General features: G+C 41.7%; 1 protein-coding gene and 1 pseudogene across 3 annotated transcripts in view; one reads left to right on the plus strand and one right to left on the minus strand.

Moving 5' to 3' along the window:
• Positions 1 to 18357, plus strand: part of DCDC2 (doublecortin domain containing 2) — a 149836-nt gene that overhangs the window by 82232 nt on the left and 49247 nt on the right. The window contains exon 8 of one of the 2 annotated variants that reach the window (XM_081247175.1): positions 3053 to 3614. The exons of the other annotated variant lie outside the window; for it this stretch is intronic. Coding sequence (XP_081103301.1) covers positions 3053 to 3348 — 296 coding nt within the window. The 3' untranslated portion in view covers positions 3349 to 3614. Of the gene's footprint in view, positions 1 to 3052; positions 3615 to 18357 lie in introns of those variants that run through there. 2 annotated transcript variants of the gene reach the window in all.
• On the minus strand, positions 17304 to 17744 carry LOC308624168 (small ribosomal subunit protein uS10-like; annotated as a pseudogene). Its single transcript has one exon. The product of its transcript is annotated as a small ribosomal subunit protein uS10-like (transcript).

Here is an 18357-nt window from a genome sequence, read left to right on the forward strand (position 1 = left end):
GGTAGGCTGAGGTCAGATCATAAAGGGCCTTACATGTCAAGCTAATGCATTTAGAAATTATTCTGCAGCTACAGAGGCAAAGCATTGGAGAGTACGAGTATGCACACAGTGTTCTGATGTGGTGAAAGTAGTGTTTTAGGGAGAATGATCTGATGTCTGTGTACAGGATGGGATTGGAAGGAGTCTGGAAAGGCCCTGGAAAATATTATGCGATTTGAGATGATAATGTGCATAGCAAGGTGGTAACAGATTAATCAGGAGTCTTAGAGGATGGGCTAAGGTGGATTCAATGATAATTCAACAAATCCAGCCTAGCTTTTTAAAACACTAGCGGTGCTATTGACAGAAATAGAGATGTAAGGATGTGGGGCAGAATTTAGACAGAAGGTGTCAGAATGGTGCCCAAGGTCAGAGAGTTGGAAGCAATGCTGTACAGGTGTGGATTAGATTAGACAGACTCTAATAATGAAAAGGGTGTGAGTGTTGACATAGGTTTTGGGCGGCAATGGAGTTGGCGGACCGAAGGAGCTCACCTAGAATTCTCTTGAAGATAGCAGAGTTTCATGAGATTTCTGATGACTTCTGTTTGTCACACAAGCTATGGAAGCCAGCATCACCTAACATTGCTGCCTCAATTCCATAATCTCTAAAGTAACAGACTGAAATCAATGAACAGTAATAGTAGCCCTAGTAGTAACAGGGGAAAAGCACGGCCCTGCTAAACCACAAGTGAAATTCATTTGTGACCATTTTGGTTTCAATTTTAAAGGAATAATCTGTTCTGTACATACGCTCCTGTTCGTTCTGAAAGTTCCCCTGCAACCCTCCAGTTTCGCCTTAACAAAGACAATTTGCTGAGGAAACAGGGCAAAATCCTAAACCCCAATTAGCCAGTGCTATATAAGAGATTAATAACACTTTAGACCTGCTGGAAGCGACTTCACATTTGAGCCTCTTCCTACTGTGTCATGGCAATGACTTACAAATTTTAATAATAGATGTCCTCTTTGAGAAATTGCCTTTCCGTATGCTATGGGAGTTTTTATGATTAGAACTATACCTCTTCCCTTGCCGTTGTTTTTGAGGCATTTATGTTACCATTTTTGCTTATCAGTAATGGTTCAAACATTTTCTAACACAGCAATTAATATCTGTCAGTAGAAATAAATTACATTTTTCATCACTTGTGACACACTCTCAAATGCTGTTTGAAAGTGCCATAATTATGCATCATCATGCTATGTAATTTTGATGTCTGGTATAGTAGGGCTTTAGGGGTATGATTTATATTTTCTGTTTTTTCTGGTTTTTTCTTTTTAGTGCTGAATTAATAGGATAGGTGTAAGGATTGGAATGTAAGTTGGAAAATGACATTTTGCAGAATAATTTGTATTATTTCCATTCTAAAGCAGTCTTTTTAAAGAATTGTTCACATATTTTATATATATCTGTGTATGCATATTGTGTGTGTTATAATTGTACCACCAATAACTTTTGCCCTGTAGCACTAGAAGACACAACATGCCTTTAAAAATTTAATGCATAGAATATATGTATATTCAGAACATATTTGTTACTGCCATAAGGAGGGAGTGTATAATATTTGCAAACCTGTTACCTCTGTGGGGTTCATTTGGTCCTTGTCTTTTAAGCACAGTGGGGCCACTTATACCTTAGTCAGCCATCAATACTGGCAGCAGACAAGGGCCTGTGATTCAGTCCACCCTCTGTTGACCTTTGGCCTTGTTCTCTTTTCCTTTGGCCCTGTAACCTGGACTTGACAATCTGATATTGGCCTCTTTCCTCTTGGTTACCTGTGTACACTCACCTCTAGCTCAGTGGATTCCAACTTGCCTGGAGGTTCTTTGTTTGTTTGTTTGTTTGTTTGTTTTTGCAGTATGCGGGCCTCTCACTGTTGTGGCCTCTCCCGTTGTGGAGCGCAGGCTCCGGACCGCAGGCTTAACGGCCATGGCTCACTGGCCCAGCCGCTCCGCTGCATGTGGGATCTTCCCGGACCGGGGCACGAACCCGCGTCCCCTGCATCGGCAGGTGGGCCCTCAGCCACTGCGCCACCAGGGAAGCCCCCATTTTTGTTTTTTAATTGAAGACTTTTGGTTGGGTTTATTTAGGTTTGGATAAAATACACACAGGGTAATGGAGATAATACTTAAAATACAGGCATTTTGCAACTCACACATCCACTGCTTATCTTGAAACTTCTGAACTTATTCATTCAGGAAAGGCTCTATTACTGTATATCATAGCAGCACAGCTGTGAGCAAAGTTAGAGCTTTACTCTTTGAAAATTTTAGAAGAGAAGCTGTATTGAACTTCTTAATGGAATAAATTTTTTAAAAGGTACCGTAGTGAATAGAGAATTGTCTTCCTCCACGGAACTCAAACCATAAGATCCCTAAATAGAATTTTAGTAATTTATAGTAGTTAAATAGGTTTCTAACCCATCTCCAAGAAGCTATGATTGTAGTATATTTTTAATTACGGAGGCATTGAAAGCAATCAGCTCACATTAACCTTCTTTTAAATAGAATCATAAAGCAGAGCCTTTCACTCTGCTAATTCCTTTGTTTAGGGAATCACCCAGTATTCTTAAGTGAGTCACTTCAGAATGAATGGTCTATTGTAGGATTGAGTTTTAATATATTGAAAGAGAATAACAGAAATCAAAGTAGAAGGAACCTTCGAGATTACGGTCACCTCATTTTACACCTTTCTATTTAATTTCTGAAAACAAATACCTAAAATGATTAAATGCAAAAAAGAAACGAATGCTTTTCACTGGATGGCACATTGGTCATTGGCAGTTACAGTTTTAATGGAGTAAGGGCATTAGGTTAATTGGCATAATGTGAAGACAGATGCTTTATACTTTCAAACATCTTACTAGCTATTCCCTATTGAGCTTCCATTTTAATTTAACACCTATGCAGAGGTTCCTATTTTGAAAATGTTTATAGTCATTTTAATTTGTTGTGTTTTTTATGTGAGGTGGATCAGCACATCTTTTTTTTTTTTTTTTTTTTTTTTTTTGCAGTACGCGGGCCTCTCACTGTTGTGGCCTCTCCCGTTGCAGAGCACAGGCTCCGGATACGCAGGCTTAGCGGCCATGGCTCACGGGCCCAGCCGCTCCGCGGCATGTGGGATCCTCCCAGACCGGGGCACGAACCCGTGTCCCCTGCATCGGCAGGCGGACTCTCAACCACTGCGCCACCAGGGAAGCCCCAGCACATCTTTTTGTATGGGCTAGCCATCAATATGTGGAGGATCAGGCATATAGTAGACAGATGTTTCTGCCCTCAAGGGAATTACAGATTAAAATTTGCCTCTTAGTGTCTTAATATTCCAAAGGTCATATAGTGACCTTTGCTTAATCACACATTCCCTGCCACTTAAACTGGTTTTAGCAAATTGTGCCTACTGCTGATTAAGGACTTCTATGTGCCAGGCACTATGCTAAATTCTCTATGCATGTGGTATAATTTAATTTTCATAACAGTGCCACAAGGCAGCTACTATCTCAGTTTTACGGATAAGGAACCCGAGACTTGAAGAGGTTCAAACCATGTAACTTGTGTGTGAAGTCCTGGATCTGGTAAGTGAAGGGGTCCAGGTTTGCATCCAAAGCCTGGCTCCCTAGAACTACATCATGCCATGTCTTGCAGTAACAAGGATGGCTAAATTTTTTGAGCAGCTACTTAATGCTGGTGTTCTACTAAGTGCTTTTCAACACATTTTCATTGAATACCCACAACAACTGTGAAGGCATTTCATTTCCAACTTGCCAGTGCAGAAACTGAGCTGAAGAAAGGTTGAAGAACAGACTGAAGATCACAGAGCTTTTTTTTTTTTTTTTTTTTTTTTTGCGGTACGTAGGCCTCTCACTGTTGTGGCCTCTCCCGTTGCGGAGCACAGGCTCTGGACGCGCAGGCTTAGCGGCCATGGCTCACGAGCCCAGCTGCTCCGCGGCATGTGGGATCTTCCCGAACCCGTGTCCCCTGCATCGGCAGGCAGACTCTCAACCACTGCGCCACCAGGGAAGCCCGATCACAGAGCTATTAAGGGACATAGCTGAGTGTCAAAAGAGGTCACTCTGGCTTCAGAGCTTATTGCTGTACCTACGTTCCAAACAGCACTCCTTTAAACCACTTTCCTTTTGTGTGTGATAATGATCCATAACCAGTCCTTACTTGAATTAAAGAGAGCCCAGCATGTATTTAGAGAGACTGAATGGAGGTTTATTTGGAAAGTTTGGAGCGTTCTCCTTCCTCTCTTTCAGTATCTGTTTCCCTTCTTTAGCACATCCATCTTTAGTTTAGAGTACCTCCTCTTTAGATGACTAGAGCCCTCCAACCATCTCTTGTTTCTCCCCCTTCCCAATAAAATTACCTGTTGAAAAGGCGACAAGAAGCTCAGTTGCACCAAGTTAAAAATAATAATAATCTTATTGTTTGGCATTTGCTGAGATTATTTTAGTGGAATCCCAGGTAGTAGGCACTGGCTGGAAAAGATTGTTCTTGGGATTCTTCAAAACATGACTGTAGTTGACTCCCTTTATGTATATTAAGACTAAACTGATCCTCAATAAGCTGTTTTACAGGATGTTTTCATCTCTTTTGGGGTTACCTTTTCCTACAGATATACACTTCTGATTTTATAATGAAAATTAGTGAGAAAGTGGGACTCATTTCACAACAATTTCTCTTCATTATATGTGCTCTATGAAGCAAAGCAACAGGAAGCATATATATGTATATAAGAAAGCCAAGAGTTACTTAAAAACAAACCAACCAACCAAAAAACCAAAAACTGGCTCTCTTCCATTTACCAACTTGAGACTTTTCATCATTAACTAAGACAGATCTTACACTAAGGTTCATCAAGTAAATACCTGTAATTAAATCAGTTAGGAAATTAATATTCTCTAAATTTTTACTGCTAATAATCTAGTCACTTGGAACAATAAATTTTTAAAAAGAAATATAAATAATCCTTTGAGAGTAAACATTACATATTTTCATGATTTATAACCATTTTATGGAAAAATATTCAACTTGCTTTGTTAGAATTTGGTTAGATGGAATTTGATCTCTCACGATTTTTACTCTTTGTGTTGCATTGTGGTGATTTCCTTAGCTCTATCTGCCAGATCACAAATACTCTCTGCAACTGGGATAATCTGTTTAATCTATTTGGTATTTAATCTTGTCCATTGAGTTTTTAACTTTAATGACAATGTTTTTCATTTCTAGAAGTTTTATTTGACCCTTTTCCAAACCTGCTAGTTTTTATTTGTACTGTTCCTTTCCTTCAGTGTTGTTTCTATTCTCTTTTATTTCTCTAATTATTTCAATGCACTTTTCAGTGATCACTTTTAAACTTGTTCTATTATCTCCTGCCCTTGGGAGTGCTAATTCTCTTTGTTGTGTTGACTGACTCCCTCATGGTGGTTAGTTTCTGCACTTCATCTGCAAATTTTGACAGTGAGCTAATCTTCCACAGGAAGCTTGTTTGTTTTGTTAAGACAGTCCTGTGTGCCTAGGATTGAGGCGGCATCCCTTCAGAGTGCATTTGCTTCTGCTAAGACCATGGGAATTTTCCTGATTTTGGACCAGTTTTATGGTTAGTTTCTTGGCTGGAGGTTTCTTCGGTACTTGGATAGTACAGCTTTAGATCTTACGGCCTTTTGCATAGTATGTGGTTGGAATTTTGATTTCTCAAGGACCCCCAGGGAGATGCCAAGCTTTCTTGCTGCTTTCTAGTCTTGTGCCTGGTTTTAAAGTCCACTTGTCAGAGATTTGGAACCCCTGAAATGGTTCCAGGTTTATGCTGCGGTCTTGGTTCCAGCCCTCCACTGTGTGGACACTACCAAATATAAAACCGATAGCTGGTGGGGAGCAGCCGCACATAGCACAGGGAGATCAGCTCAGGTGCTTTGTGACCACCTAGAGGGGTGGGATAGGGAGGGTGGGAGGGAAACGCAAGAGGGAGGAGATATGGGGATATATGTATATGTATAGCTGATTCACATTGTTATAAAGCAGAAACTAACACACCATTGTAAAGCAATTATACTCCAATAAAGATGTTAAAAAAAAAAAATCCTAGGTCCCAGACCCTAGAACCTAAATCCCTGTCCATCTCCCCTTGAACCCCTGAGGCACCCTTCAATATGTACAGTAGCTGGGGACTGCCCTTTCTTTAGAGCTCGGCAATGAATGAAACTTTTGTGTTCACATTTTATCTGTCATTTTGTGTATTTGTAGCAGGAGAGAACCTGGGTCACCTCAGTCCATCATGTTGCTTTAAGTTTCTGGTACATGAGTTTGCCTTGAGGGGTTTTGCTGGGGTTTGCAGGGGGAGGAAAGAATGATTTGGGACACCGAGCATTGCCAAGAAAGGTCGGGCTTTGAGCCCCCTGAGGGCACTAACAGGAGCCAGAGGAGGACACGGAGCATGGGTCTCCAGGTAAAGAGACTAGACAGGAAGTGTAGGCAAGGACACAGAACGGGAGACGGGCAGGTGGGGAGACCAGCTTCATACTCTGCCTAAGGGTGATTCTGCCCTTAAGATAAAGAATTTGTTGCTCTCATTGAACTTGCGACATTTACTTGGCCAGATCAAACGAAGGAGAGTCTAAGGTGTCAGAGGCATCCATGTGAGGAAAGGTCAGGGTGATTACAACTCATCTCATGTAACTTTACAGTGGGTAAGTTTTCTATCTTTTCCCCACCACCCTTGATTTACTCTTAAGCCCATCTCACATACTTATTATTATTATTACTTTTTGCGGTACGCGGGCCTCTCACTGTTGTGGCCTCTCCCGTTGCGGAGCACAGGCTCCGGACGCGCAGGCTCGGCGTCCATGGCTCAGGGGCCCAGCCACTCTGCGGCATGTGGGATCTTCCTGGACCGGGGCACGAACCCGTGACCCCTGCATCGGCACTGTGCCACCAGGGAAGCCCTCACATACTTATTTTTAAGGAAAATCTTTATTTATTTATTTATTTATTTATGGCTGTGTTGGGTCTTCGTTTCTGTGCAAGGGCTCTCTCCAGTTGTGGCAAGCAGGGGCCACTCTTCATCGCAGTGCGTGGGCCTCTCACTATCGCGGCCTCTCTTGTTGCAGAGCACAGGCTCCAGACGCGCAGGCTCAGTAGTTGTGGCTCACGGGCCTAGTTGCCCTGCGGCATGTGGGATCTTCCCAGACCAGGGCTCGAACCCATGTCCCCTGCATTAGCAGGCAGATTCTCAACCACTGCGCCACCAGGGAAGCCCTAAGGAAAATCATTTGATTAGGCTTCTTGGTTCCAAATCATTTTGCACTTATTTGTATTTTTATCTGGACTGTTAGAAGCAAACACAGATGGTCACCATTTCTGGATTTTCCTTTAGAGATTTTAGGAACAGAATTAAATTTTCATTGTTAGCAGCAATATGATCCCTTTTGAAGTCTTCTGGATTTTACTTTCTAGGTTGAAAATGCTCTGTTTATGGCAACTATTTGTTTCTAAAGCAGAAACTTTGGTTGTCTGTTCAGGGGTCTTTTGGATGATACTTATATATGTTGATGAGAAGATGAGTTCTCCTTAGCAGGAAGCTGCATTGTAAGCCTTATTAGTGGTTCTTATAGGTGTGAGTTCTGAAATGAAGAACAGGCATTGAGATAGGAAGTAAATATTAACTCAAGTTGTGAAACAGGTGGGGAGGACATATTGGGTTTTATCTCTAGACCTTTGTCTGTCTCTCTGCACTGTCTCCCTCCTGACCTCTCTTCACTCCCACTCTACTCCCACTCCCATTCCTCAGGTTTTTGGGATGCCTCCATCTGCTTTCAGGAGTCTAGGGTTCCTGCCCCGTAAGAGTTCCAACTCATGGCAGAATCAATCATGGATCCAGTGACAACTTGGTCCAGCTTCTGGCCGCAGGCCATGCCTGCGCCTTCTTTCCAAACTAGTCCTCAGCCCCACATAAGCTGTAGCAATAGGCAAGTGGAATTCTCTTAACAACGATAATGATAATAATAAAAATAATAGTAGTACTAATAATATTCAATACTTGTAAAGTGCCAGGTATTGTTCTGAGCACTTTAAATACATTAACTTATTTAGTCCTAACAGCCCCGTGAGGTAGGACTCTAGTTAGCCTCATCTTACAAATAAGAAAAGTGAGGTACAGGTAGGTTTGGTAACTTACCCAGAATAACACAGCTAGCAGGTGGAAGAGTCTGGATTAAATGTAGTCTGTCTGAGTCTGCAGAGGTGGGTAGCCTCCCACCAGGCCTAGCTTTGGTTCCTATTGCAAGTGGGATAAGACTTGGTTACCCTGCAGGTGTGGAGTTTCCCGCACTAATTCTTTTTTCTAGAAGAGGAATTCATAAGCCCAGGGTTTCGGGCTATAGAAAACTATAGAAATTAAAATATAGAAAGACATACATTAAATAGTCACAGGTTGGAAGAACTTTGGAGAGGGTGGACTATTTAAATATGCTCTCTTGAGATTATTCTCTGAGTGCTTTGTAAGTCTTTAAAAACACTGCCAAAAGATATTTAAATATTCTCCCTAGTGAACTTTTCATGAATATGGAAAAGTAGTGGGCTTTTTTGTTTTTGCCGTAGAGTTCTTGTAGTTAGGGAATATTTTAGAAATTATTTTAAAATTCCAGAGGACATATGGTATTTTAAAAATATGATTCACTGCATACTTTTTCTGCAGATCTTTTAATTTTCACTTCTTCATTGAAACCTTGCCATCAAAATATGAAGAAAGCTGGTGATTGTACCTTTTATTGTGACCTGTGAGACGTGATTTGAGATATAGTCAAGCTTTAGTGTAAAATGACATGAAATCTATTTTAAGTAAAATGTCCTGCCATCCTGGAAGCTCCATGTAGAAAATGCTAGCATTGTACAAGCTTAAGACTCATAGTTCTTTCTGTCCTTTTGGTCATAGTCTTGGAAAGGCCTCCTGTAGGAGAACTACAAAGTAAAATACAAGAGCAATTTTTTTTCCCCTTTAAATATTTATGTTCCCTATGCATAGCTATCATGGATCATCAAACTGCTTCCTTTCCAACCCCAGCTGGCTGAAGGTCACAGGTCTTCTAAACTGATGGTGAAACTTCAGCCTGTATTCTGTTATTGAGATTGAAAAGTACTTGCATCCCACAACTAGGGAAAAAGAATTTCACCTGAGGAAGCATGTACAAATGACGTTCATTGTTCCTGGTTGTCTAGATACCAGTAACAAGCACTTTGTCAGCAGACATTCTGACTTTATACAAGTAGCTGTGCACAAGCAGGAGCCCATTATCTTGCTATAATATTCAATTTCCTTCCCATTCTCTTAATGGAAATGAAGTTGCCCCTGCTCCTTTTGGGTAGTGGAAGCTTTATGAATATCCTAAACTCTCAGCTGCTAAGGGATTGGTTCTTTGTCTTCCCATCTTTATCAGGTACTTCCCTGTGTGGGCTATCTCTTGTTTCTGCCCCCAGCATGATGCTATTAAACATGTTCTATCGGGCTTCCCTGGTGGCGCAGTGGTTAAGAGTCCACCTGCCGATGCAGGGGATGCGGGTTCGTGCCCCGGTCCGGGAAGATCCCACATGCTGTGGAGTGGCTGGGCCCGTGAGCCATGGCTGCTGAGCCTGCGCGTCTGGAGCCTGTGCTCCGCAACGGGAGAGGCCACAACAGTGAGAGGCCCGCGTACCGCCAAAAAACCCCCCAAAAAACCATGTTGTATCATTCCAGCCCATATGTGATGGCAGAGTGCTGATTAGCTTCTTTGGATTACTTTGACGTTGAAATTGACTAGTCCTCTAGTCTTTAAGTCATTTATTCCAAAATACCTAGTAATCAAAATAATAACATTAATGATTTTCCACCCCTGAGGCCCACAGTGTAAATAAGCTCATGGAAAGAGCTTGAAAAGCGATACAACTGAACAGGCCTTTTCTTATCGTGTTGACCAAAGGAGTTTATAAAAGTCCACCCATTTCAAATGTAGCCCAAAACCCCCATGTAAAAAAACTTTACAGTTCAATTAGCGGGAGATAAATTGCATGATGCCTGTAATCAGAAAAACTGGCATGAACTCAATGTTCAGTTACTACCTCTAACCTCTTCCTACTTTCTGATATATCCCCTTAAAGCCACTGAGGAGTTATGGAGGATAATTAATTTTTAGGGTGAATTAAAAGAAGTAACCTGATGATAATAAGAGCTGATTTTCAGCTTGTACTTGTTACTATGGCCAATAGCCACAATAGTTTATGATTTCTAACTGGTCAGTGCCGCTGTTCATTGGTCCTCAAATATTTTGGCTTTTTAACCTGCCAATTATGCCATGTATGATCTTTATGCATATTTTAACTATTACATTACAGCTACACCCAAATCTATATGCACTTACATTGTCCATACCTGTACCGACTGGTTTGCATATCTGTTTTCTCTGTCTCCAGCACCTACACATCACCTGCCACATTGTTAGTGCTCAGAAATGTTCTTAGCTGAAAAATGGAAATACATATTGTTTCTATTTTTGTGTATCTCACACCCGTTTGGGTTGGTGTGTTATTTCCTAAGTTTTTTTTTAATAGAATAATCTCATTACATGTATTTGTTTGTTGAAAGTGACTTTGAATACTGAAATAGATAATTTGAAGAATTGAAAAAAGAATTTTAAAGTCCAGGGCAAAGCCAGGGACCTCAGAACCTGGAACCAGGGACACAAAAATCCACAATATTCTCTCTGTATCTTTCAACTCTGATTCTTCTAGCCCCTTGGCTTCATTCTCCCTTCCTGCACACAGACTTTCCTCCTGTGAGGGGAATGTGGCTGTAGACAGCTCCTGGATTATATCCTTTTAGCCCAGGAACATGAGAGTAAAGAGAATTTTCAACTTCAGTTTGGGGAAAAAAAAGAAAAATCACAGGGAAGGATTCTGATTGGCCCAGCTTACAAGCATGTGTCCACCCCTTGGGCCTCTCAGGGATAGGGAATAATGATTTATGATGAGCTGGGTCACATGACCACCTCAGTGTTTGGAGGAGTAGTGCTGTTACAAGAAGGAAAAAGTGTTGCCTGTGAACCAGGCTGTCATCCCAAATGGTGCCTACAATACTTGGGTGAAGCAGACTTACCAAATAAAGTGAGAAAAGACTTTGCATGAGGTGGTCCACCTGTGATTGAAAATAAGATAGTGGTGCTGGGGAGGAATGTGTTTCTAAAAGGGACTTGAGTCTAGCAGGAGGCTAGTATCCTGTCCTTTCGTTTGACGTGAAGGGAATGCCATTCATGTTACTCCTTCTCCAGGCGGGTTTCATAGATTTTCTTTACCGCAGCTGTACTTACCACATGCACCTGCAATCATTTCTTGACAAATCCGCCTCTTGCACTGGACTGTGAGCTACTTGTGGGCCGGGATCACATCTAATTCATGTTTGGAAATGTTCATATTTCCAGTGAATGCTTGGTACTGGCAGAATGAATGAATATGGGAAGTATAGCAGTCTACTGCAGAGTTGAGGCATCGAATGAAAATATAGCTGGATTACACATGTCTTTTATTCTAGAATTGCAAGACAATAGCTGTTAAAGCTAATAGTGGTTCCTCCAGCCGATAGAATTGCCTGCATATGTTCAGGGAGCTCTTGTCCTCACAGGGCAACCGTTTCTCTTACTCTAAATGTAAATCCTCTGCTGTGCTGGCCCATAATCTACTTGCTTGTAATCTCCAGTCTGCTCCCTGTGAAGCCATCAGAAGGACGGCGTGGAGAATATGACTCTTCCAGTTGGTAGCCCTTTAGAAATTTGGAGACAGGTGCTGATGTTCATTTCAGTCTTTCTCCAGCTAAAACGTCCCGAATTCTTTCAGCCACTCCTCAGTGAGAAGGATTGCTTCATCTTCCTATCCCAGTTACATTCTACCTGCAAACTTCGGAGTGTTTCAGTGGCCACCTTAATATGAGATGCCTGGAACCGAACACAAACATCCGAGATGTGGTTTGACTTGTGCAGAATTTACTATGGGTTGATTACACCCTAGGGTCACAGTCAGTGGTTTGGGAAGTGGAACCCTTTCGTTAGAGGAAATTTTACAAAAAGTCCCCTTTGTGTAATACATAAGCGAAGATCTTTTCTGGCTGCAGGGAGTTTTCTGGATAGTTTGGGAGGCCCACCTGCTCGTGATTTTCCTCCTCATGTACTGTGGTGGCCACTGAAACATTTTTATGGAACTCAGGATTTTGTGACCCACCTCAACTGAAAAATGTATGATTAAAATGTATTACATATTTCTATGAATGGAGTCCAAGTTTTCAGACTCAATATAGGTTATATTACGTTTAAGTGCTACTAAAATTTCCATTTACACTCACATGGAGAGCCGTCAAGTTACATCCTCCCATCCTATAATGCAGGATTTTTCATGTTTTCCTATTAAATTTAATCTTGTTGGTCTGTATTTCAGCCTGTTCACCTAGTTTTGGGTCTTGATTTTGTAACTTGTTATCTTTTCCATCTTACCATAATCTGGATATTTGGCAATGTGCTCTCTACATGGTATCCAACTATTTTTATACGTTTTTTGAAGCAAATAGGGTCCATGAGAGAGACTCTTCTTCAAATTGACACCTGGATGCTGATGAACATTTTTTGTGGTGCAAAGACTTTGTACCCAACACTCCTAAAATTACACTAACCATCTCCCACCGCAACACTTTCTATCTCGATCAATGTCAGCACTATTTATCTGTGCCTAAAATTTATGTACAGTCTTGACTTCTTTCTTCTCCTTACCTCATATTCCCAACTGGTCGCCACATCCTGCTGACTTTACTTGCTAAATATTAGGACAGTTTCCCAGTTTTCATCTCTCTACCACAGCCCTTGTTTAGGCTCGCCTTTGCTCGCAACAGGCAACAGTAACTTCCTAACAGGTGTCCTTTTCTTCTGGTCTTTCCCCCTGAGTTTTGTTCTGCCCTCATTTCCAATGTTACCTGTCTGGACCAAAATTTGACTAGGTATGGTTCACATGCTTAAAACCCTCCAGTTGCTCCCCGTCACCCACAGACAAAGCTGAAGGTCTTCAAGTTCATGACTGTTTCGCATCGTATTCCTATACCCCCTAAACTGGGCTTGATGCTCTTACAACATTAAATGGCTTGGGATTTCCTCCATGCCCTATACTTCCTCTTGGTTTTTACTGGCTTCTTCTTTTTTTTTTTTTTTTTTTTTTTTTTTTGCAGTACACGGGCCTCTCACTGCCGTGGCCTCTTCCATTGCAGAGCGCAGGCTCCGGACGTGCAGGCCCAGCGGCCATGGCTCATGGGCCCAGCCACTTGGCGGCATGTGGGATCTTCCCGGACCGGGGCATGAACCTGTGCCCCCTGCATCGGCAGGTGGACTCCCAACCACTGCGCCACCAGGGAAGCCCTTACTGGCTTCTTTGTCTGAAATTCTCTGCGTTCATACTGCCACCCAAACTTTTTTTTTGTCAAAACTTACTTGTTTTTAAGATTCAGCTTAGGTGTGCTCCTTCGTGAGTTCTTCATCTGCGTATTCAACCAACTGCAGATCGAAAATATGTGAAAAAAATTTTCCAGAAAGTTCCATAAAGCAAAATTTGAATTTGTGCACACTGGCAACTATTTACATAGCATTTACATTGTATTAGGTACTGTAAGTAATCTAGGGTAAGCTATATGCAAATACTATGTCATTTTATATAAGGGACCTGAGCATCCACAGATTTTGGTATTTACAGGGGTCTTGGAGGTATTCCCCTGTGGATACTGAAGGAAGGGTGACCATAATTTGCATTCCATCTGGTCTTTAGTAGATACTTAGTAAATATTTGTTAAGTAAAATAATGGATGAATCAACCCACTTATATCCACATACTCATGTTATTTCCCAACCCAAATTTTACCATCATATACACAAAGATATGTGGATTAGTGAGTCCATTAACTGTTATGTTGAAATACAAATCTTCTATGTTTGATGCTTTCTTCATCTATCAAACTAGCAGCCCTGTGAAAAAGAACTAAGGAAACTTCCTCATTAATGACATGCTAAGGGAACTCGTTTTGGACTTCTTTCCAGTATTGCCTCCTTTCCTAAATGCACACAAACAGTTCTGGAAGGAGTAGATTTCTAATTAAACTGCCTGATCAGAGATCACTTGTTATATGGTTCTTTCTTTCCAGTAGCTTCAAACAATTAACCTGGAGGTGAAATAACACAAATTTATTGACTATTCCCTGTGATATTGTAAAGGTGCCTCTCGACACTAAGCAGTTTATAATTTCATTGGCAGAAGGAGACCTACACATGAAATAGGTAACAGTGAAATCAGCAAGTAGTCCAGTATCAAAAAGAATGGCACCGATGATAAGTGTTGGGCATTTTTGGAAACAGTGGCGATTTAAACAAACAGAAAACAAACAACCAGCTGCACCACATTTGAATGGGCAGAGGCTTAATTTACAAAAAATATAAATTATTTAGGAAGGGAATCAGGTGAAGGTCCGGGAAACAGGTCCTCCTGTGATTTTATGTTGAGCGAATTGTGAGGCTACTAGGGTTATTCTAGAAATGAGCACATTAGTACACCTAAATTGAAAAATTGTGTAGTGTTTGGAATAGGGGCTGTTTTATCAGAACTTTCTTATGAGGTCTGATACAACTGTAATCAGATAAGAACCTCTTGCCTACTGAGCTTACATCCACTTGAAAAACATTAGAAACAGGAAAAAAAAATGAATTAAACATAGGGAAAACCATCAAGTGCTACTTGGGATAGTCATGCTCTAATGTCTTCAGACTGGAGAAAGCTGTTTCCCAGGCTGCTCCTAGGCAAATGCAGAAAGGAAAGTTTGCCAGGTTTTCCCGTGGCCAGAAGGAAGTATACTTTGAAGCAAATATACTTTTTCCAAGAACTCCATCCATTCATTCACATTTAGCAACTATTTACTGACTCTCCAAAAGGCACTGTGTTAAGCTATAGAGAGAATTCCATGGTTGCTAAAGCAACACCATGAATTGATTTCCCATGTTTAACACCCCTCTCCCCTGCAATAATATTTTGTCTAGCAACCAGATATAGCCTCTTGTAAATTAAAGAGCATTGCCTGTGTTAAGTGAGAAATATAGGTCTAGTCATGCCTTGGGCAAATTATCCAACAATTCTGTTCTCAATTGGAAAATGAAAGGGTTGAACCATTTGCTTTCTTGAGTCCTTTGGGGCTCTAAAATATAATGATCTAATTAATTTTGATGGTCTTCTGGCTTACACTTTAGTATTTGTGAATGTGTTTAGTACCTGAACATGCTGATTGAGTTAACTTTGTGAACTTGCACAGAAGACAAAGTTCTGAAATAAAACGGCAATGGTGTGTTCATTTAAACGGGAAAACATCCTTCTGTTCGCAGGGCAGGTATAAACTTCCATTGCTTAGGTATTTGAAAACTTAATGAGTTAATATTTATTATGCTATATGAGAATAGTTAAAATATTTCCGTGCCTGGTTAATTGAGATGTGGTGCTTTGATTTTATGGCATTTTGTCTGAACAAATTTTTAAATGCACTGCTTGACTTTATGGATATTACTGACGTTTCAGACGTGGCAGAGACATAGATCTTTTTATATCTGTTACAGTGGATGAAATTGCTGTATAAAGTTTAAACTGCTCCATCAACAAAATTGAGCATTTTAGTAAAAGAAACTTATACGTGTGTGTATAATATTACCAAAGTCACATAGCAAATATTATCTTGAAGTCATTTCTGAAAGGGAGTATTTTCATGTTCTCAGTGAATAATTTCTTTCTGCCTGAGAGCTACTGTTGTACCCTGGGAAATATTCAGAGGAGAAGATAAAATTATTTAGATTTGCAGCTTCTTGTCATGGGAGGTGAAGGCCTTTTTATTATTATTATTATTAATGTGATGGGAATATTTCCATCGCATGGCGTCTCTGTACAGCACAACCTTTTCATCACGTATATAATTACAGTTCTCATTTTTTTAATACCTCCTGCCATTACTTGCTTCCCCACCTCAGTCGCTTTCCATCTGAGTGAAGAGAATGTCTCTCTTCTCAGATAAAGGTTTCCCCAAGTACTGACACTTGGTGGGAGTGGTGGGGGTGAGGAGAAGAGTTGTTTCTCTGCCTCAACACGACCCAGGTCTGAGCTGGCTGGAAAGGAGTGTACCAGGAAACAGGAGCTTGTTCTTTTCAAACTAAACTTGTCTTGCATGTAGGAACTGCAGTATTTTTCCAGAGAAAGATTCAGCTTCTGGCCTGGTATCTTTTCCTTTCACATGGGCCTGCTTCCATAACCAGGCCTCCTGGCCTGGTCTCAGAATGGACAGCCCACGTATCCTGCTACTGAGGGCTAGACTGGGCCAGAGTTCCCTTGGTGATCAGGGGTGTCAGGCACCGTCCCTGCTCTTGGGCAGCGAATATTCTCACCTTTTCATGAGGGAGAGAGACGATGAACCAGGAAACAGAGAAGTAAAGCAGGTCAGAGAGTAGGGATGCTGTCAAGGTCATGGGGGTGGAGGTGCCCTGAGCGCACACCTCCTCACGGCTCCATTTCTGCATCTGGAGAGCAAGTCACAGGTCAGGCAAGTGTGTCTTCCACAAACCCCCCTTTTCTGTATCATTTTTGCCCCTCAGTGATGACTTCTTCCAGTTTCTCTTAGGTCCTTGGTTGGGCCCTGCCATTATTGAATGGAAAATGGCAAAATATTTGGTGGTCAAAAGAATAGAAAGTCTTCAGATAAAAAAATTGAAGACAGTTGTAGAGGAGAATTTTTTGAAAAATCGGATCTAGTCTTTTTGCATTCAAATGAGCTTTAGCTTTTGTTGTGAAAAATCTATACTCCCCTAATACTTGGTAACTTCTGTGTTCTTTCCCTCCTCAGGACCTTTGACCCAGCCATTCCCTCTCCCTGGAGCATTCCCCCTCAGATATCCATTCCTCATGCTTTTTAAGTCTTTGTTTACATGCTATTTTTAAAATGAGGCCTGCCCTTACTGCTCGAACACTCTAGCACTCCATAGCACTTATATGATGTAATATTCATGATTATTATGTCTATTGAATCTCCACTGTCCCTTCTGCTCCCAGCCTCCACAAGGCCATTAGATTTCTGCTTATGTGAATTCCTAGTTCTTAGAACAAGGCCTGGCACATAGTAGGTGCTCAATAAATATTGTTGAATTACAAAAGTTTTTTTTTTAACAACTTGTAATCAACTTTCAAAAGTTTGATTTAAGCATCTGCAATGGTGACTTCAGCCTCCACCGGGGCTCAATGCTGATAGAAATCACCCTAACAATCTCAGAAGGACCATGTGTGTCAGTGAGTCACTGGTGGGTCCTCCTCTGAAAATGACCCCAAGGCTTAGAACCTTCACTACAAGGATTCTTTTGGGGGTAGCGATTCTCAGAGTCTTGGTAGGCATCCGAACTGGTCCTTTCACTTTGAGATTCTTTCCCTTCACGCCTCTGATCAAATCATCACACACTTTCTCCAAAGATTTTATGTTGCTGCTGTAATTCGCTGAATTGCCACCTCTGTTTCCACACGTGTCTTTCCGGTATCTTTCAAAGACATGCGATGAGGCAGGGGCAGGTGCAGGCAGACCTGCACTCCGCTACACCTCTTCCTCAAAGAGACGAAAGATTAAAAAGCCCAAAACATGACAACAACAACAGCAACCTGTAAAATCCCTTAGGAAGATCTCACAAGGGCTGTTTGTTTGTTTTGGGGACTTAGGGGTAGGAAGCAAGAGCTAACCCTGTCCTGGCTCAGGTAGGAGAGGGCTCATTATCCAAGCAGGGTGGTGGGTATGGGTGGAGGTAGGGGGGCAGGGACGCCAGCAGCCCAACCCCAGGCATCTCAAAGGGAAAATGGCAGGAGAGGGAGCTGGCCATTCGCTGGGCTTGTGACCCTCTGACTTCTCCCCTCCCGAGAGTAGTCAGGTCTAAGTGTGGACAGAGGGACTCATCCCTCTGTAGTTTGGTTCTGAAGGACATGAGTGTAAAATAGTGGAACTGAGACACATTAACAATTTACCTTCATTTAACAAGTTGTATGAAGACATGGTCATAAGTATTCGGGTTTTTTTTTTTTTTTTTTTTTTTTTTTTTTCTTTTTGCGGTATGCGGGCCTCTCACTGTTGTGGCCTCTCCCGTTGCGGAGCACAGGCTCCGGATGCGCAGGCCCAGCGGCCATGGCTCACGGGTCCAGCCGCTCCGCGGCATATGGGATCCTCCCAGACCGGGGCACGAACCCGTATCCCCTGCATCGGCAGGCGGACTCT

Source organism: Mesoplodon bidens (assembly GCF_964165515.1).
Source record: "Mesoplodon bidens genome assembly, chromosome: 10".
Classification (NCBI taxonomy): Eukaryota; Metazoa; Chordata; class Mammalia; order Artiodactyla; family Ziphiidae; genus Mesoplodon; species Mesoplodon bidens.